Below are 22,588 nucleotides of genomic sequence, written 5' to 3' on the forward strand. Positions count from 1 at the left end.
GTGTGCGCTCAACGCTCACTCCCTATCAGCAGCCAGTTGGATGTTTATAGTTAACCTTGCCCAACAGAAAGGAAACGTACACCAGTACAGCTGTGGTTTTATTTGAAAGGCAGTTCAACATTGTTAATTCAATTGTTAAGTCGCAAAGTACCACAATGTGGTAAATAAATAGTTTTTCGCGTATATCCTGAGGAGCACTCGAGTACCCCCTGGGGCATGCGTACCCCAGTTTGAAAACCGCTGCCCTATTCTATGGTACTCATAGTAATGTTATTTCTCATCTGCAACTTGTACAAAATGTTGCTGCTAGAGTTTTAACAGGGACTAAGAGACAAGAACAAATTAACCCTGTGCTAGCATCTTTTAAATGGCTTTCAGTCCAGTTTAGAATAAATCTGAAGGTGCTCCTTTTAACCTATAAGACTTTAAATGGTCTTGCCCAATCTCACTTAAATGATCTTTTAACCACATATGTTCCTAGATGCTCACTCCGATCACAGGATGACAGGTTACTTACTATTCCCAAAATTCAGAAAATTAAGCACAGGTGGAGCATTCAGCTATAAGGCCCTTAATTGTGGAATGACCAGCCTAGCCCTGTAAGGAAAGCTCCCACTGCGCTGCCTTTAAAACTAGATTAAAAACACATTTTTATAATCTATCTTATATCTCTTAAAATGTTTTCTTACCCTTTCTTGCTTGTTTTACTGTTTTATTGTTTTGTTTTTATTCTGCTGTTAATTTGTACTGCTTATTGTTTCTTTTTGGTAATATTTATTAATGTTTGTATCCTTATCAAGCGCTTTGCGGCGATGTATTGCGAAAGGCACTACATAAAAATAAAGATTGACTGATTGATTGATAGGGAGGAGAGCGCTGCATTGGTTTGTGTGCTCCTGCAGGGTTTGGGAGGTGTCAGCTGGGGATAATTTACCTATTCACACGTCAGCGACCCCTACTGGTCAGATGCCCCACAGATCTGGGCAGTTTTTTAGGCTAGGCCTCACTTCAGGGTTCTATAGTTCGATAAAAGGAAAAAATGCCGATGTAGTAATTGGGATGCAGCCATGAGCTGACATTCGATTGCGCATTTGGTAAAATGTGCAGCCTGCAGATGGAACCACTGGTAGCCCCACTTACATATAAGAACAAAAGTTGGATATAGGCTTCAATAGAACAGCCTACCAGTAAGTCACCATATACACTCATACTGTAGGATCTGAAACGGATTTGTGTAACTTATGTCCTCAACAAATCAAATATGCAATTGAATATGCAAACTCACCAACTCTGCAATAGATAAGCTATTCACTGAAACAATGGTAAAAATAAGCTGTACATCACTAGAGTTATTGATGTTAAGTTTTTTAGGTTTCAAGATATCTTAAGGAAAAAAAAAAAAAAAAAAAACATTTGCACAAAATGCCACAAATTATATATAACTACCGCGGTGAGCAATTTTATGATGTGCAGGATCAATACTGCCAGTCGGTTAAAAGTAAAGAGGTCACAGAACATGACCTTTAGCAATCCCTAAAGTCAGCTTACATTAGCAAAAAACTCTTTACCAATGTTAGCTTAGCTGGCAAATAAATTTACCACCAAAAATGATATGTGATAATCTATTGATGAATGATAAATTATTCAAATGCTTTGGCTCATATGTGCTAAGAACTAAAACATATGGACATGAGTGTCACTAATGGCACTGAGAAAGCAATACAGTAACACACATACACACACACACATCTATTCTAGAACTAATTTACCTTTAGTGTTGTCATAATGGATTGTGAGTGTTACCATTTTCAACAATTAGGCAAACAATCTAACTAAAGATATCATTAGCCAAAACATTTGTCAATGTGACTTTCAAAATAAAAAGAACACCTGGCAGTATATGTAAGGAACCTGGCAGTATTTGTGGATATGCAGATTCACAAATAACTGTTCGACATATAACACTCAGATATAAACAATCATATTCACACAAGCAGGTACTGAAGCGGCAATATCCCACAGTCATGATCAAATGGCGAGTAAAATATACTATAATTCCTTTTAGTCTGTTGATAAGATTCAACGTAATTGCCCCCCACCCCCCCCCCCCCCACACCCCCCACCCCCCCCCCCCCCCCCCACCCCCAACGAAAGAATTACATCAAAACCAAACAAGTAGGATCCTGTTACTATTTGCAGCATTGGGGAGTTAAACAATACATCTTTAACTCAGTTTCATCTCATGATTTTCTTTTTCCACAATGCTTTTTATTATACTGCTTACATAAAAAATAACTTATGCTTAGTAAGTTAATCAGCTACCTACCTTTTTAAATGTAAATATAACTTTAAATATACAGACTTTACAGCTATGATGAGCCCACCAGGGAATGTCTGGAAAAGATTAGAAAGGGGGGAATGCATATGGTACAGCAACTCTACACTGCATAGATAAGCAGTTTTTGCAATAGAACAACACAAAGATTTAGCAAATCTGATCTTAAGACACTCCGGCACTGGCGTCAAACCCCTGCAGACTTGTGTAAAGAGCTGCTCAAACACAAAGTGCAGCTTAAGGCCAGCTTTCCCCTGGTCAGTCACCACTGCTAAGAACAGTAAGGGAGAGGGCTAGGATATTTACATCTGTATCAGGCAGAATGGATCTAAAATAAAATAGAATTTGTTTACGAAAGGGCTACATTTTCTATCCTAATCTCTCAGTTCCCTTAACTGAGTGACAACTGGAATAGTGTCTCAGCACTAGAGCTATCTTCCACACAGGAAATGGAAGTCCTTTAAATGCTGGAGTCATTTCCTTTGGCATCTCAGTTCATTGAGGGAAAATGTCCCCTCAGTCTGCAGTATCTTAATGCCTGTGGTCCGACCTTTTGGGGATTTTCTTGTAAACGTGTGGCGAGGCTCCCTTCTTTGAACACAACCCACCACAGCTATGTCTAAATTTTAATAAGAATAGATTTTTTTTCTTTTTTAAATGAAATAAAGAAAAAATATATGACTCTAACTAGACACCTATATAATGTTCTCACACAAACACATTTTACTGTCAGTGGTTGATCTTCAGAAAGGAAAGTATCATTCAGCTTCTCCAAAAGACATGGTGATGACCGTTTTGCACTGATATATGTTTAAACCTGTATATTTATATTCCCTACTACTTTTCAATGTTTGTTAGTTAAGAAATCTTGACTACACATATAAATCCCCTTTAGTTTATATACATATTTGTCAACAAATTACAAAATAAAAAAAAGATATAATAAAAATCCCTTTAAGCCGTGCTTAGCTCCCGAGGTATCTTGATTAAAAAAAAAAAAAAAAGTTTAATTAAATAAACTGCTGTACAACGTATTTTGCTCCTGTCTATTGCTTCAATGTTTCTTTACTGCCACAGATAGTCTTACAATATAAGACTTGACAATCTATTTACTGAATAAAGTACTTTAATACGCGTTAAAAGAAGACACACAGTGCATTGTTTGTAGTCTTTGCTTTTCAAAGTTTGTTTCAGTTTGAACTTATTTTGTATTAATGTGTCTCCTGATTTATTAAAATCTTTGCTTACTTTACCAATAACCAAGAAAAGCCTATGTACATTACGCTATCATTAAACAGTTTACTGCAGTGGGACAGTAAATTCATACTTGGAAAAAGACGGCCGCACAGACTGCTGGCAGATTAACTGCTCTGCATTCCTTTGGTATGAGGTATGGAAACTACACTGTGAAACAGCAATTACTCATGTTGTTTGTTTGAAACACACCAGTCTTCAGATACCTCTGCTCCGTAATGAAAAACAATTCACTGCTTTTTTATCTATCCATTTACTTTTTAGTAACCCTCATTTTAGTGTAAGACTTTCTTTCTATATACAATCATACAGATAAGCAGGAGCCATAACTTATTCCACCAAATCCCTCTGTAAAACAAAATCATCAAGCAAAGTTCCTTATGATTGGGTGAAGCATATTCTTGCTATATTGATGCTCTGTGCAGCTGGTAAAACAATTAATCTTGTATGAAGTTCTGTATGCTACAAAGGGAGTCCCATGATACAGGTAATTAGGTACCAGGAATCAGTATTGTACTATTTCTATGATCTAATTACATAAGTATGGGCCACTGTATCCCTATAGCCAGGGAAAAACAAATTGTGACATGGCTCTGATAAGTGGTAGCCATGGAAGAGTCATAAACCAATATTTAGTGCAAAAAAGTGTTGCATGAAAAATGTTAATCAATTATATATTGCAGCCATATGCATTTGTAAGTGTACCTTCAACAAGTGGTATTGTCTTTATATTTTCCCTAGGACATTGACAAGAGACACTTTACACTGGCACAGTGTTCTTCTGTTCTGTTCTTAGCAAAGAAGCTTGCAAGTACAATAAACTGAATTTTTATTTTGTCTGTGATGCTGTCGGCACCCATCTCCACTAAAGCAGGTGCATTGGAACTAAGGGGATAAGTCTTGTTGCCGTGGTAACTGTTTTCTAATAAATTTGGGCTTATCAACCCGACAGGTCATGGAGAAAGAAAGACACAAGAGGGGCAATCCTAGAGAAAATGGGTTGACTTGGCCACAAGTCTCATGAAGTCTTTCCATGCAAAAGAAACAAACTACTTTTCTCTCTTGTGTTCTTTGGACTGGTCCAAAAATAGCATCCCCTAGACACATGTTTGTTTGATGCACTCAGCATGGGCAGTTTTGAAACAGAGCGGACTTCACTTTACTTTTGACTATATTCACATCATAAAGGTCTTGCCCTTGTCTATTAAGTGCAAAAGAGGCACAGAAACCAAGCTTCAGTAGATATTAACACTGCTCTCTTGCTCTCCAAAAGGGATAGCAGTTGCTCAGGGATGAGGCAGTTATGGCTCACCTTGAAGCGGCTGACCTCCTGGACCATACCTCAGCTATTGCATCTGACCTACCTCCCCTCATCCTCCCTAACTGTATATACAATGAGTTATATATTTTAGACAATATGTAGCATCTCAGTTGGTGCTTATATATTTTCCATTATATGTGTTCTAGCAAAAAGAACTTTAAGACTATTAAAGTAGTTTGTATGCCTCATAGGTGAGTGACTTTTAATTCCCTAGATCCATTGCTTTTTCTGAAAGTCAGTGCCTCTGGTAGAGTAGATTGATTGCGCATAATGCTGCAGTCTATTTACCACAGTAAGGTCGAAGAACTGCTGCCTTAAAAGATTGATACAGGAAAATAAAAAGGAAATACAAAGAAAAAAGCAACAGACCTTAATGAAATATCGGTGTTTGGGAAAGAAAGGGCAGTTGTTGAGCATTTCCTGAAAAGAGGCCTTCAGTCGAGGCCTTCAGTCGAAACATCGATTCGAACCTTGACGCTTCCTTAGTAACTTGTTTATTTATTTTTTGTTGCTTAAAACAATGCATTTTAAATAAGACCCTAAACTGCAACCCTTTCACAAAAACGGACTTAACCCTTTGCGGGCCATTTATTCAGTGCTTGTCAGGCACGTCAGGTCCAATTTATTTTCACATTCGCTGTTTATTTATTTTTTTCAGAGTAAAACAGGTTTAAAAGGCATTCAATTGCAAAAGGACACTCAGTACTGTATCTCCAGCCAAGCCCCACCTTGTTAACTGCATTTTTCACATACCTCTAGACGTGCATACTGATAAATCCTCTCCTGATCACTCGTTTTATCACCAAACTCCTCAATAATGCAATCCAAGTCATTATTTTATTACTATAACATCTCAAAAAGCTCTGAAGATGTCAGTGATATTCTTTGAACAGTGGATGCGGAAGCAGCTATCTCCTTTGTTTGTGTCCATGTTATCTCTGTAATGCATGTGGCTATGAGATACGCCTTTTTTTTTTCGGCTTCATTCAGCTCCTATCGGTCTCACTTGGCCATTGAAAGGTTTTCTCAGCTTTTTCCAGAGAAAAAATGATAGAGACCTGTGCTTTACGTCTTTTTGATGATGTCGGATAGGGTTCGACATCAGACTGGAAAGGGAAAATTGTAATTGACCTCAAAGGGTTAACTGTACAATTCATAACATTTAGGGAAGTAGGAGACTATGCACAATAAAACATATCTGAAAAAGCCACATACATACCTTTGCACTGATTTGTGTTTTTGTCTAGGATGGCCTTTGTTGACACTATTTTTCCATAGCTGAAAAGAAAAAAAAGTACAAGAAATACTTAGAAATACTTGGTAATGGTAGGTACATACTCTCTTTTGGGCAAGTAGAATGAAATGCCAGCTAACAGCATCCCAGTATAGCTTGTAGGGGCACTCTGGTGTGTAACACACTTTTACATACCAAAATACACTATAGAGAGTCATATTCACTGTTGCATGTTTGATTTTCATAACCTTGATACACAAAGGGCACTATAATAATAATAATAATAATAATAATAATAATAATAATAATAATAATAATAATAATAATAATAATAATAATAATAAACAGTCAACCTGTTTTTTTTTTTTTTTTTAATTGTTTTTTTTAATTGTTTTTATTTGAAATGGCCAATTGTATTTAGGGAGCAGCGAAGACTAACACACCCTGTCCTCCAAAACATTTGTCGTCAGCAGACTGCTTCGTTTCATTCTGCAGGCCCACCATGCAGTCAATCCATAGCTACGGCGTCAGAGATCACGCAGCTCTGGGCAGCTTACAGGCAAGCCCACAGGCACCTGGCCAGTCTACAGAGGTCGCTGGTGTGCGGTGAGCCGAGGACACCCTGGCCGACCTTAGCTTTGGGTTTCTGGCCTCGGAGGTCTTTGATGAGAGGACCTCAAGGACAGGGTGTTTCAAACTGGTCAGGTGTCATTTCTCATACTGTGATGACTATTATAAAATATACTGGTAAAAGTCATGGTGTAGTGTGTCAATGTGTAGAACATTATCATGGTGAATGTACTTCAGAATTCGCTCCGTGGAGACGTGGTGTTGTAAGAACACTTAATAAACTGCAAGTGTACAACAGATAAACAGGAAGTGAAACATAATCAACGGTGCATCAGAACATACATGAAAACAAATAAATAAAACAATTGTGATTACAAAAATTGCAGTAATACATAAAGAACAATACTGCTAGAGTTGCAATAATGAATCAGTTAATATTATTAATAATATTGACCTCCATTTGTATTTTTGTTTTTATTGAGCAAGACTCAATTAAACGTTAATTAATCAAGTATTGGCCTGGTGCTCTTTATTGGAGTCTAATGTGGCTTGCAAGTTACTAACATGCTTTCCTTGCTCATTTCTATACTGATGGCAGAATCTGATGAACAATTTCAAAATTATCTTGCCTTTTATTAATAAAGTTTCCTCAATGCTTAAATTATTATTCACTTTGTATAATGATTCATTTTTTTCAATTGTCTTTTCTTGCATTTCATTTCGAAGGTGTTTTCATTACATGGATTATTGTTGATTATTATCTGCCTGATATTCAACCAGACATTTCGACTAGAATGTATCTTAATATTCCCTAGTTCAGTACTATTAATGTTATGTACGATATTCACATAGGAAATAAGCTTCTGATTGCATCTCTATTTACTGCTACCAAGGCTTATTGAACTTCAGCACAGCAATGAAAGGTCAGGCTTAATTTGCTCCCATGTGTTTACCATCAATTTCATAGCCCAGAGCGGGACTCAACAAGTGTCAACAAGCTTTCATCCTCATTCACGTTAGGTCTATTACAACAAACTAAAAACAGTGTGCTAACTGGGGATGGTATGGTTAGTACGCAGCTCCGTACTAAACTAGTACGCAAGTTAAATACCAATTGCAACGAACTTGGCAGCCGAAGTTAGTCCCCAGCTGTGTACTAAAAAAGGTCTCAATTGCAACAAACCCAAAAATAACTGCTGCTGCCCTCTAGAGAATACTAAGTGCGAGACTAAGTTAGTGTGATGAGTCAAAGGGGTTTCGGTCTGCAATTCAGCCTCCCAACAGTAGAAGGCATCAAACCAACTCTGGATTTCCCTTACCAAGGTCTTGTGACCGTGACAAAAGTCATCTTTTTGAGGGGCGGCACCTTGGTGAGGGGCGGAAGTACGAGTATGTAAATTCCAGCCACTGGAGTCAAGTGAAATTAAGGATACCTGTCAGTTTGGGATTGGTGATCCACTGACTACCGGGGCGGGGTTTGATAACTAAAGGGAACGTGCTACTGTGTTCGGGGTTTGGTCCTAAGGAATAGAGGCGGGGAAAAAAAAGGCTGGAGGGAAGTACTTGGGAGGTTGGACTGTGTCACGAACGGAGGCCTTACTAACTTGGTTCTTTTCTGTTTTTATTCCTTTTTGTTTTATTTCTGGATTGAAGCAGAACGTGAAGAGGACTAGGAGGCTTCCGTTCCTTTATTTTTGATTACTCTCACACTCCCTCCCTCACATCCTTCTTTATTATTTTTCTTTTTTTTCTCGTGTAATATTAAATAAAATTTTAATTGTTACACGTAAATCACTGTCTGGAAAATCCATTTGTACTCACACGCCTCACAGTTAGTCTAACCCTTTCTATAGACTCACGATTTATAGTACCGTACTAAGCGAAACAAATGTGAAAAATCCCAAAATGTATTGACAACTTTTGTAACGGAACCATTCATAATCACAAATCCATGTAACTATAGTTTACATATAAAAGACCTATTTACTTGTACCTATTTTTTTATATATATACAGGCTACCATTGCTGCCATTGCAATATATTCGTGTATCGTTGGAATGAGTTTCGTGACATTATAACAATACGGAAAACGATACACCCACACTGATCAAATCGCTTCCACAGCGAAAAAATGATCTAACGGCAAAATATTACAATTACGGTTAAAATGATTTATTAAAAATATTATGAAATAATTGAGAATATATTTAAAGTTGTACAGTAATTATGTATTACCCTTATGGAACATAATTGCAGTATTTAATATATGACTAATATATTTTTAAGTTATATATAACAGGCTATATGTATACTTGTGTCAAAGTATGCTTTTAGTAGCCAATGCTACACATTAATAGACTGTAGCATTCATGGGGTAGGGGTCAGGACTGGTAGGTGACGCAACACGACAATATTGAGACACTCGTAAGGGGTCGCGGCTCTCTTATATAGCAGATCGGCTCTGTAGACACTGTGCTGGAGGTGCCCGATTCAATCTCTGCCTGTGCACTGCATTTTCTTTTTCTTTTTTTAATATATATAACAACAATTTTGATTTATATCTCGTGCCTTATCATGTGCAGACCTGCACATCTCAAGGCACTTTACACAGTTAAAAAAAAAAACACAATACCTAAAAGAGAAATACAAAGACTAATCATAAAGCCAGGACATAAACACAAAAACTAGAATCTCATCTGGGTTAGTACAGGAGAATGGATAAGCTTATGTGTATTAGACAACACTGAGGAGGGAGGACAAGCGTAAGTTCCAGAATTAGAAAAAGAACATACAATGGAGTCAAAGTTGGTAGCACTAAAAGAAGAGGGTATATTTGAGGCAGTATTTGAACCTAGGAGAACATTAAAGGTTTTAAATAGTGTTCTTGGATTGTTACAACCATCCCTGATAATCTTAGTGTAGTAAAGTGACCGTGCCTCATAAAGGACAAGAATATAGTTGTGTGTGTGTTCTTCCTGCATTGCTTTAAGACCAGTAGATCGCCATTTACGCTCAATGCGATGGCCCTGGGCTTTTATTTCACGAAGCTAAGGAGTAAACCAGGGGGAGTAATGATCAGAACAAATTAATCTAGATTGTAAAGGTGCCACAGTGTCCAAGATGTTTGTAAGATAATTGTTATACAGATCAACAATACAGGAAAAGGCCCGATAGAGATGTAGAGATCAAATTAGTCATACCGGCATCAAGGCAATATTTAGAGTGGTATGAAATAGATAAGTTTTTGTTCTTGGGAGTTGATGTACTTAATAGGTTAAGATCAGTTGAAACAAGGCAGTGGTCAGATACAACAATGTCACTGACGTGGAGGTCAAGAACTTGAAGACCAGAGGTTAGTACAAGATTTAGAATATGGCCATGGTTATGAGTTGGGTATCAAATGTGTTGATAAAGCTCAAAACAATCAATGATGCTGAAGTAGGGGAATCCATGTGAAAATAAAAGTCACCAATAATAATGTTTAGTGGTAAGCAAATAAAGCACAGTTAAAATTTTGAGAATTCAGGAAAAAAAAAAAAGTATAATTAGCTTTAGGTGGATGATAAAGTACCACAAGAATAAAACATAATGGAAATGCAAGTTTGACTGCAAGATATTCAAAAGAAAAATAATAGGATTTACCCTTCCTGAATTGCAAGGTTTGTCAAGAAAAGAGTAATTAGGAGGTGTAGCCAGATGCAAGGAGGAGAAATCTCCCGGAGAGTGCAAGTTTCAGTGAAAGCAACAAAGTTAAACCCATTTTCCAAAATATATTAGTTAAGAAAGATAGCCTTGTTATTTAGGGAATCAGCATTTTAAAAAGTAACAATATGATTAAAATGAGTCTGTAATAACAATCAAAAAATGAAAGAGATTGCACGGGGACCAAAACAGCCCTAAAACAGCCTTTTCTGTGTTGTCCTTGTCTCGTCTGCCGCTCACACCAGCAAGAAGGATTTAAATGTATTAAATGTATTAAATTTGTATTAAATGGTAGATGGCAAGAATCTGATTCGCTGGAGCAGCAGTTTGCACTGCAAAGCAGGAGTACAGAAACAAAAGTACTGAAAGAGTTACAAAGTGGAAAAGCTGTTTTAGGGCTATTTTTCTCACCAGCCCCAAAACAGCCAATACGAGGTATTGTATGATTGCTTTTTTTTCCTTTAATTTCATTTTGTCGATATATATGCTCAATTTCAATGTTGCCAGCAGATTCCTCAGTAGTGCCTTTACAGGATGAGCCAGAGGTACCCCCACAAGTGTCTTTTTTATGCAATTAATTCATGTGGACTGAAGTTTTCAGGAAAGTACAAATAAATGCAATTTTGTTTGGCATAAATGGAAAATTAATTGAGCGCTTTGGTTTCTAGACCTAGCAAAAGTTTATTTTGTTTCAGCTGCCAATAAGTCAGTGACAAGTGTCTGACAGATTTCCTGACAGAACTGGTTCAGCTGCAGCACTGAAAGCCATCCAGCAGCAGCCCATCACCCTTTCATTAACAGTAAGTGCATGACAAAATCTAAAGACTCAACATAAAACATAAACACTGATTCGCTTTAACTACTGAAAATGAAGGGCTCCAGAGAAAGTGTTTAAAACTGGCATGCTGGATAAAATAAAGAAATAGTTTGATTTGAACAGGGGGTGGAAGTACGCTCTCAAATCACTTTACTGTGGCAGAGGCATCTAACTTGCACTCGCTCATTTATAGTCCCTCATCCTGATTTTGAGTTCCTTGGCAGGACAAACTACACTATAACATTTTAGAAAAGTACAAACTGTTTATTTTTCAGTCGTCCTTCTGTGAAGAGTTCATCAAGCTCATGTCTGACAAAGTAAAGCAGAACATTGTTGATCAGTTAAAACTGGAACTTTTTCTGCAATGTAAATTCCGGATATTAGTCATATTGATCAGCTGCCATTCACTGTGAGCGACCTGCTGAATAACCATGGAACGCTTCTTAATGTTTGTTTCAGTTACATTGCATAATGGTCTTCATCTATTTAGTGCTATCAATGAAATCGTATGTGACAAATTAAATATCAATCTAAATTGACTGCAGAGGTCAAACATACAACGTCAGTAACATATCTGGTACTTATTGTGGTGTACAAGTTCAGGTAATTGCAATCAACATCTTATGCATGAGCTACCCATAATCCGATTGTGCTGCCGCACTGATGCAGTTCCATTTTTTTTAATTTGCAAGATTCTCTGAACCTCAAGACATCTGATGACAAGAAGAGAAAACTTCATCACAGCTTATCGCTCAACTACAAAAGATATCGATCTGTCCTGCAGGCTCTTGGTGTAGACACTCTGCAGAAGAGTGACACACAAGCATAGGCAAACTCATTAGTCCAAACCATAGAACAATTGGAGACTGCATTTACGACAGTATTTTGGAGTAAAATCCTCACAAGCATACCTGAAACAAGAAACTGGACTTAAGCACAACTGTGGCACTGTTGAAGTCACTGGTGGAGTTTGTGGCATCGCAACAAAGCAATTAGGAGAAATACCACCATTAAAAGACCACCAAGTTCAAAGTTGACTCGTTCTATGTCGTAGTTGACACTTGTCAGCATCTAAACAGAATAATTCATGCATATTCAAAAACAAACAGCCGTTTCAGTTTTTTAACAGATGACCGTGACAGTGTTGCTGTTAAAGTCTCTTAAAAAATGTATCGAATTCTATTCAGATGACCTCAGTGATGAGATTTTTGATGAATGGGTATAGTGTTGCTCATTTCTTAAGGTGCTTACCTCCAAGCCGTCATCACAAGCTCTGCCTACACCACTGCAAATGCTGACCATAGTGAACATGCATAATTTGCAAACAGCATTTCCAAATGTTTGTATTGTACTACGCATTTATCTGACAATGCCAACCTTTAACTGCAGGGATGAAAGGTCTTTTTCACATTTAAAAGGGATAAAAAGTGCTTTACGTGCTACGATGGTTAAAGAAAGACTTAACACTCTGTTATGCATGGAATCTGAGATGGTAAACTCCTTAGACTTCTCCATTTTAATAAAAACGTTTGCTGGAGCAAAGGCATGCCTAAAATCTATGAGGCCTATGCAACCGTGTGGCAGGAAATGGCGTTGCGGTGACTCAGACCAGAAGGAGGAACAACAACAGACGGGTTCGGTGCAGTGGCGCGTGCGCCGTTTTATTTAAAGAATACAAAAATAAATAAAATATTTAAACAAAAATAAACACTTGCTCGCAGAACAAAATAAAAGGTTTGAAATAAAACAAATCTCGAACACAAAATACAAATAGACCTAAGGTCAGGATGGGCAACTGCCTTAACCGATCCTTATTTATTTAAAATATCTCTCTCTCCTTTTGCTCTCCAGTTCCTCCCACCCAGAGCAGGGAGAGCTGCAGGCTTAAATACTGTGGCCGAGGGGTTTAACTAGTTTGTAATTATTCTATTACCCCTCAGCCACAATCTGCATAAGTTCATTCATTTATGTGACTGCCGGCTAGTTTAACAACGCACTAGCCGACAGCCACACATTAACATAAGGTTTTTAATGTGGATGGGGCTTCCCATCCACGCTACAAAACAATAACACACGCCGTTCGCCAACATCTATAAACAAAATAAAACGCAATAAACAAATACAATAAATAACACAGGGATGGAGGGGGAGACCTTGTTCTAAAAATAAACAAACAAAATATATTTAAGCAGGGCTTTCCTACTGCCCTGCTACATATCCCCCTCCTTGTGCGAAGCACACATGGCCCCAACGGCCACCACCCCCCTTAGTCTCAAAGTCCCGGAAGAGGGGGAGCAAGGTGTCGATGGTGGAGGCCATGGTGGGAGGTCCTTTTCCCCCCATTCCTTTGTGGCTGGTAGCTCCCTCTTCCGGGGCTTCAACCACTGTTCCTCCTGCCACGAAAGTGCAGCTGGGGGAGCTGGTCGCCTGACCTCCCCTTCCTTCTTTGTAGCAGGTAGCTTCCCTTTTCCGAGGTGCCGGCCCCAGTGCTTCCTGCAGTCCTGCAGGACTAGTACCGACTCCAGGCGGTGCAAGCCAGGCAGTGGCCCCAGACGAAGCAGTGCCGGCAGAGGCCCCAGAGGAAGCAAAGGAGAGACAGGCAACCCCAGGCGAAGCGGGACCCTCGGCGACCCCAAGCGAAGCGGGACCCTCAGCGACCCCGGACGAAACAGAGGAGAGGTGGGTAACACCAGGCAAAGAGGGACCCTCGGCGACCCCAGGCGAAGCGGGACCCTCAGCGACCCCAGGAGAAGCGGGACCCTCAGTGACCCCAGGCGAAGCAGAGGAGAGACAGGCAACCCCAGGAGAAGTGGGACCCTCGGCGACCCCAGGCAAAGCGGGACCCTCGGCGACCCTAGGCGAAGCAGAGGAGAGATAGGCAACCCCAGACGAAGCGGGACCCTTGGCGACCCCAGGCGAAGTGGGACCCTCAGTGACCCCAGGCGAAGCGAGACCCTCAGCGACCCCAGGGAATAAAAGAGAGAGAGAAGGAGCCCTAGGCAAAGCGGACCGACATGCAGCTCCAGGAGATGTGGAGCGACAGGCAGCCCTAGGCGATGAGGAGCGACAGGCAGCCCTAGGCGATGCGGATGTAGCATCCTTGGGCGGTATGAGGCAGGCATCCTTGGGCGGTGCGAGGCAGGCATCCTTGGGCGGTGCGAGGCAGGGCAGCAGCGGACCCTTGGGAGGCGACGGTGGGAGGAGAGCCAGGCCTAGCTGTGGTGAGGGGTTTGGCCCTTTTCGCAGCCACTGTGGCCAGGCGTTTCTCCCCCGTGCTCCCTTCAGCAATCTATGCAGGGGCCGATGAGGTCCGGCAGCATCCTGCCCTGGTCCCTCCAATGCTGAAAGGAGAAGCAGCTCCTGCTTCTCTCCCTCTAGCGAGGTTGGAGACAGAGGCAACTCCTGCTACTCTGCTCCTGGTTGCGGTGGAGACAGAGGCAGCTCCTGCTACTCTGCTCCTGGCGAAGGAGGCAGGGGCTCCTCCCCTTCTGGCAGCAAAGAAGGCAGGAGCTCCTCCCATTCTGGCAGCAAAGGGGCCTGGGCTCCTCGACTTCTGGCAGCAAAGGCGGCCTGGGCTCCTCCCCTTCTGGCAATGAAGGTAGCAGGGGCTCCTCCCCTTCTGGCAACGAAGGTACCTCCCCTTCTGGCTGCAGTGGGGAAACCAGCAGGTATACTCCCTCCGCTGATGGTGGTGGGAGATGCATGTAGTCCTCCCACGGTGGTGGAGGTGACACCAGCAGGTATTCTCCCTCTGATGGTGGAGGTGGGAGCAACAAGCAGTCCTCCAACGGCGGTGGAGGTGGAACCAGCAGGTATTCCTCACTCCAAAAATTAATTATAACAATTAAAAAAAAACGAAACTGAGGTACCTCTTCTGGCCTGAGTCCAGGAGGCGCTGGTAATCCCACACTGGATACCACGTGTGGCAGGAAATGGCGTTGCGGTGACTCAGACCAGAAGGAGGAACAACAACAGACGGGTTCGGTGCAGTGGCGCGTGCGCCGTTTTATTTAAAGAATACAAAAATAAATAAAATATTTAAACAAAAATAAACACTTGCTCGCAGAGGTCTGAAATAAAACAAATCTCGAACACAAAATACAAATAGACCTAAGGCCAGGCTGGGCAACTGCCTTCACTGATCCTGATTTATTTTAATTATCTCTCTCTGTCTCTCATCTCGCTCTCCAGTTCCTCCTCCGAACACCCACCCAGAGCAGGGAGAGCTGCAGACTTAAATACCGTGGCTGAGGGATTTAACTAGTTTGTAATTATTTTATTACCCCTCGGCCACAATCTGTATGAGTTCATTAATTTGTGTGACTGCCGGCTAGTTTAACAATGCACTAGCCGACAGCCACACATTAACACAAGGTTTTTAGTGTGGATGGGGCTTCCAATCCACGCTACAAAGCAATAACACACGGCATTTGGACATCTATAAACAAAATAAAACACAATAAACAAATACAATAAATAACACAGGGACGGAGGGGGAGACCTCGTTCTAAAAATAAACACAATATATTTAAGCAGGGCTTTCCTACCGCCCTGCTACAAACTGATATGAGAACATCTGGCCCTGCTTGTTGTACTTGGAGATTAGCTGAGATTAGTCTGTCTGAGGTGTGCTTCTGAGTTTTAAAAGTCCACGGGATGTGATGACTGGGACAAATATACAATGTGGATCTAAACAACAAAAACAATACATTAGTTAAAATAACTCCAGTATTTCATACCGATAAAAACTTCCAACTTCATTGCTAGCATCCAATTGATCATATCAAATCATATAACAAACTCACTGATTGGGACAATACAGCTTTACATGCACATTTTCTCATATTCTCATACTAATTTATATATTTAAAATATAGGAAGTCACATTATCAAGGCACAACAACACATTAAATGCATTAGAAAGAAGCCCCAAAACGTTACCAATTAACATATACCTTTTTAATGACTTGCTGCACTGTGACAGTCTTTAAAAAGTAGCTCCTCTCTGTCATTATGAAACAGCTTCCTCCAATGATTATCAGTGATATTTCATGCCAAGGGTGGACCTCCACAGCAATGTTAACATTTCTTATCATTACATTACCCTCCAGCAGTAAAGCAAGTGATGAACTGTTGCTCGGTGAAACCAAAATGAAAGTGAATGGGGCTTTTTAATTAATGTATAAACAGGGAGCTCTTTTTGCTAGAAGGAAGGCTGACACATTATGGTTTTAATAGGATGCAACTATTCAATAAAGTGGGGAAAATGTTCCAGCATGCATGAGGTCATTCATTTCTTTGCTGTTCTATTACAATATGCTATTGCATTGTAAGAGCCCAGCTGCATTCCCCTTGGATGACCTCCATCTGCATATAAATGGTTGACTGATTCATTTGATACCAACTGTCTGAATAAATGGAAGTCGGGAATTCCCGCCTGTTCAGATTTTGATAGGGGCTCACAGTAGGCTCTCGGTTGTTAGGTGTTTAGCCTCAATAACTATAGGACTTTGCTGAAGATTTCCACACCCAAATTTCCAGAAGGAATGAGAAAACAGTCACGTATCCCTCCAGAATAAGTTCAACACGAGTGAGTCCAGTCCTAGTTATGGACGATACAAACTATATTATGGCAGGTGTTTCTATTTCTTTTACACTGACATTTAAGTGTTTTTTGTTTAATGTTGCACTTTTAAATGCTCACAGCTTTGCCAGGGTTAACTAATTTCTTAAAAAAGTATGATGCCTTCACAGCAGATGTTTGAATCTCTAAAGACACTGACCATTTCATTAGGCCCACAAGCCTTAAGTAATGCAATGTTTGATTATAGTGTTCTGTACATATTTGCCACTGGAACATCTGTAGGGCACAAACCCATCAATCTAATGGAATTTATTTGCTCACAAAACAGACTAATTTGTACTGCAGCTCTAACACACCCCTTTTTCTTGCCTATTTATAACAAGCAATAGTTTACTATGTTTTAAACCATGCCTGTTTGTACACATCATAACTATATTATTAAATATTTGCTCAAACCACATTAACACAGAGGCATCGTTAGAGTTAACACGTGGAATCATTTTACTCCCCAAAACCACCCTCAAAAATCTGATGTAAAAAGTCACCCACCGATATTGACAAAAGCTTACAAATGTCTTTAGTTTCTCAGAGAACCATACTGTAGTAACATTTAGTAAAGGTGGAGGAAGAAATATAATGATGCAATTGGTCTGCTTCAGGGATACAAAGTGGATGTTCTTTATTGGGAATTATAATGGCACTCTTTCTGTGGACAGCAATGATTATTTCAGACCAACTAAGATACATAAAATAAATAATGGAACTCCCTTGTTCCAATAATACCCTCAGCCTCTGGGAGTTCTATTATTACCTCATAACACTGTAATGCCATTATCCCTTAGCTAAATGTGGGTTATGAAGTTTCACAAACAGCAACGTAAGCCTTTTTTTTTTAACGCTAATATTTTATTTATTTACATGACATATATTTATCCTTGTTTAAATATCAGGAATTGCTTTTTTCCCCCCATAGAGTATTTTTATTCTTAATAACAATTTGGTTACTCACTGGTTAAAATGATTTCCCTAGTTCAACATGTTCCTCTTTTCCTCAACATGCCTACAACATCATTAGGAATAATTTGTTGTGTGCTACCCCCCAATGCTGTACTTCAGCACACTATCCACCTGCTATTAGACACACTGCAGTAACTCAGCACTACTTTAATGACATATAAAGAGGTCTGTGTGCATCTTCCTTTGTTAAAATATGCACTAATTGTCTGGGGAGGTTGCTGTTCTTACTAAAATATCACCAGCATAAAAGTTTTGTTCTGTGAGAGAAGTTTTTTTTTTTGTACTCTAACAAACTTTAAACTTTTTACAAGCTTGTTCACTGTTACTCTGTAACATTTTTAAGTAATGGATGCAAAATGAATTCAAATGAACACTTGGCAATGGCAGACAAAGCATTGGAATTCATATCAAATTGCGGCCTTTATTTTCAAGTGTAACTTGCCATTCTTAAAGAGCAGCCACTTGGTATGAAATAATACAGTTACCTTAACTAATGTGCATTTTTCTTGTTTCAGTTTTTTGTTTTTGTTTTAAACTTGGAACGTTAAAGCATCCGTATCCTCAACAGAGCTCTCAAATATGTCTAATCTCTAAGAACAGCGGGTGAAACCGTTAACCTGTCACTCTGCTACACGTTACTCTGCCCTAAGTGGATGTAACAATTAAATCGGTATTTACGTACATGCATTTGAATGTTGCAGGGGGACAAGTTAATGGTTACACCCAAAGATTTCTGTTAAGGCCAAAACCTGTAGTCCAGGTATCGCTAGCGTTCCATTAGCATTAATGGTTCACATCAAATGAGATACCGTCAAACAAATTTACTCTTACTGCTGCAAGCTACTCAGCATTTTCTTTTGTCTTTAATGTTTAAAGTTAAGAGTGATTCAAAACTAGCAATAGATATAGTAGCATTTATTAAATATATATTTGTAATCTACTCATATAACACTGGGAATTATTTTATTATTTCAGGTAAATGTCACAGCTTTATTTAGTCAAAAAGAAAAACCACCACAGGTTTCACAGTTCAAAAGTCGAACAAAAATCTACAGTATAAATCACGCTTCCTATGCAGTGTCTGTATAATAGGCAAATCCTAGTGCAACAGCAGCAAAATAAGATATTAAAGTGGGATGCAACTCAGCGGGGTTGCAGCACAGGTCTTTAGAAATGACGTTTGACATTGTAAACAAAAGAAAATAAGAACTACTTTGTTGTTGTGGTTACTGTTTTGTTTGGCTATTATGGCTATTATCTCTGAAATCTGCTTATTCTGATAATTTTGCAGGTGCAGTATACCTGAACCCTGGAAACATGTAATGTTGTGCATGTTGTGAGCATTTGTCAAATAATGTGTTACCAGTACTGAAAATGTAACTATGGCACGTACTGTACTTGATTTTAACTTTAATGTCATACAGTATCTTTAAAACAAGCAATTTAATTGCCCCCTCCCTGAAAAGTGGTCTTACAGCTGCTGGAGAGGGGACATGGACCTGGAGTGGGAGAAGTCGGTGTGTCTACAGCCAAAGAGGGAGAAGCCTGAATGTCCTGCGCCCGAGTGGGAGGAGCCTGTGCGTCCACAGCCCAAGAGGGGGGAGATAATGCGTTCACGGTCCAAGAGGGGGGAGACGGTGCGTCCACAGCCCAGATACCCGCCAGCAGAGGGAGAATGCCTACTGGTTCTGCCTCCACCGCCGTGAGAGGACTGCTTGTCGCTCCCACCTCCACAGGCAGGGAGAATACCTGCTGGTTCCATCTCCACTGCCAATGGAGAACTGTTTGTCACTCCCACCACCACCACTAGCAGAGGGAGAATACCTGCTGGTTCCACTGCCACCACCGTGAGAGGACTACGTGCCACTCCCACCTCCACCAGCAGAGGAAGCATGCCTGCTGGTTTCCCCACTGCAGCCAGAAGGGGAGGAGCCCCTGCCGCCTTCGTCACCGGAAGGGGAGGAGCCCCTGCCGCCTTCACCAGGAGCAGAGCAGCCGGAGCTGCCTCTGTCTCCACCACCAGGAGCAGAGCAGCAGGAGCTACCTCTCTCTCCAACCCCGCTAGAGGGAGAGAAGCAGGAGCTGCCTCTCCCTTCAGCGTTGGAGGGACCAGGGCAGGATGCTGCCGGACCTCAGCAGCCGCTGCATAGGTTGCTGAGGGGAGCACGGGGGAAAAATGCCCGGCTGCAGTGGCTGCGAAGAGGGCCAATCCCCGCACCACGGATAGGCCTAGCTCTCCTCCCACCGTCACCTCCCGAGGGTCCGCTGCTGCTCTGCCTCGTACCGCCCAAGGATGCCTACCTATGTAACAGGGCGAGCAGCCCTTTACAGTATTTATTTTTTAGAAGGGGTCTCCCCCGCCGCCCCTATGTTATTTTGTATTTGTTTGTTGTGTATATATATATATATATATATATATATATATATATATATATATATATATATATATATTATATGATGTGGACCACCGTGTGTTTGTTTTGTTGTTGTTTTTATTTTATTCTGGCAGAGACGAGATTGGCAGCCCGTCCTCTGCCACTTGCTGATTTAAAACCTCATGCAGAAGGTGGCCATCTCCCGAATTAATTAAGTGATTAATTTGTTGCTAATCAGGTCACCTGCATAAATACCTGCAGCTCTCTGCACTCCAGTTGTGGGTGTACGGAGGAGAGTACGAGAGTGAGTGAGGAGCAAGAGGAGAAAATACATTTAAAAGTAAAGATCAGTGAAGGCTATTGCCCAGCCTGATCATATTTTGTGTTCGTGATTTGTTTGTAAGTGTTTATTTTTGTTTAAACATTTTATTTATTTATGTATTTAATAAACGGCGCCCGCCACGTCTTTTTGTTGAAACTGCAGCTACCTGACTTGTGTGTTTCCTTCTGGTCCGATGTCAACGCTCAGCCATTTCCTGCCACAGCATTCCATACTGCTAAAGTGTTATAATGACATCTGTTGGCTGTGTGGGGACATTCACACTAATGCAGCTTGTGTTGTAGCCACACTGTGTTTAGAAATGCAAATTTCTAGTGCAGTCCTCTCTCATAATAATATGGTGTAACAGGATGTGCAAAGTGGTGTAATAATACAAGGTCCAGATCAAAGCTTTTGCTCCCAAAAACTGTCCATGTTTATTAAATTTAGAACACAAAAATATATACTTTTCAAAAAGAAAGCAGGTCACCCCTTTACCTCGAATGGTATATGGAAAGAAAAAACAAGGCGGGTTTTAGCAACAAAACAAAAACAAATTAAACAAACAAGACTCTCCTTTATCCACAATTCCTCTGTGGACGAAACTGTGCTCTTGCCTGTGCGAGGGTCAATGAATTGGCAGGTTACTTGCTGTGCTGTGCAGCGGAACGGTGATGAAGGCTCAGTGGTTGCCTAACTGATCTCCGGCGTACTCCTCTGCTACTGTAACACACAAAATCAAAACAAACACAGGCTCTGGCTGCTTAGTAAAACACTCAGCATAAGAGTCTGTACTCACTAGCTGTCTCCCCTTGTACTACCTAACTCCTCCCTGCAATCAGCCCGGCACACTGTGTAACCAATCCCTGCCTGGCTCGCAGCTGATCACATGTGAATCGTTTCAAGTACGTGCAGCTACGAGATGACTGACTTCCTGTTTCTGCCCACCGTCGAGTCGACCTGTCTACAGGGAAGTGTACTACCAACCTTATAATGCGTTCTTTCTGGGAGGGAGGGAGATTTACAGCATTGATTCTTTCTTTCCATATCACATATGGCCATGACTCTCATTTGTCCATAATGCTGCTGCTACTACCTGTATTCTATATAAGTGAACACAGAATTGCACAGTGTATTATCTATGGCGCCTGACTACACCACTATAAAGGGGCAGTGTTGTATTACATGCCAGGTAGCTTTTCTAGTGGTACTCCAGTGGTAAACAGATTCCAAATGAATGTCTACCTATCTAATTTACCTGAAAAGGTCCAACATTTTAAAGCTGAATGAGACAATATGCTTGTAGAATGTTATTGTCTGAGAATCACAGTGTTAGTTACATGCATGCAACAATTGTCAAACTTATTTAGTAATGATTTCTAAGTCTAAATTATGTACACAAATGAAGGTATCCGAACATAATAAAACCGAAAATCAATGCCTACAACATAGTTATGGTTACACATTAAGGTGCTTGAAACAACAGGTGGTTTTGAAAGGATGCACATCTATTAAGGAATTCAGACTGTGCATGTGTGTGTGTAAAAGGACAGTTACATAATTCTCAATTATAAACTAAAATCCTAACTTTTACTTAAACACTAAGCCCCTTTACCCTCTCTCCAGCAATTTTCATCTAGTCTTTCTTTGATAGCTAAGGTTATTGCTAAAAATGAAAGAATCCCATGCAGATCCCACACATTTTGTCAACATGATTATTTGCCTCATAAGCAATTTGCACATTCCTGAACAATGTTTCATCATGTGACGGAGCTCTTCATGCAATTGAAGTACCACCTACAGTGTACAGCTATGTTTTGCATCATCTAGAATTGTAGTGCCCCATGGTGGCGGTGGGGTTATGGTATGGGCAGACATAAGCTACGGACAACGAACACAATTGCATTTTAAATCGATGGCAATTTGAATGCAGAGATACCGTGAAGAGATCCTGAGGCCCATTGTCGTGCCATTCATCCACCGCCATCACCTCATGTTTCAGCATGGTAATGCACGGCCCCATGTCGCAAGGATCTGTACACTGTTCCTGGAAGCTAAAA

At 40.5% G+C, this 22,588-nt stretch overlaps 1 protein-coding gene across 6 annotated transcripts in view; it reads right to left on the minus strand.

Moving 5' to 3' along the window:
- Positions 1-22,588, minus strand: part of LOC121314718 (RNA-binding motif, single-stranded-interacting protein 3) — a 397,361-nt gene that overhangs the window by 164,594 nt on the left and 210,179 nt on the right. For all 6 annotated transcript variants that reach the window (XM_041248292.1, XM_041248290.1, XM_041248289.1 and 3 more), the window contains one exon: positions 6,130-6,188. In XM_041248292.1, coding sequence (XP_041104226.1) covers positions 6,130-6,188 — 59 coding nt within the window. The remainder of the gene's footprint in view (positions 1-6,129; positions 6,189-22,588) is intronic.

This window comes from Polyodon spathula, chromosome 4, assembly GCF_017654505.1.
Source record: "Polyodon spathula isolate WHYD16114869_AA chromosome 4, ASM1765450v1, whole genome shotgun sequence".
NCBI lineage: Eukaryota > Metazoa > Chordata > Actinopteri > Acipenseriformes > Polyodontidae > Polyodon > Polyodon spathula.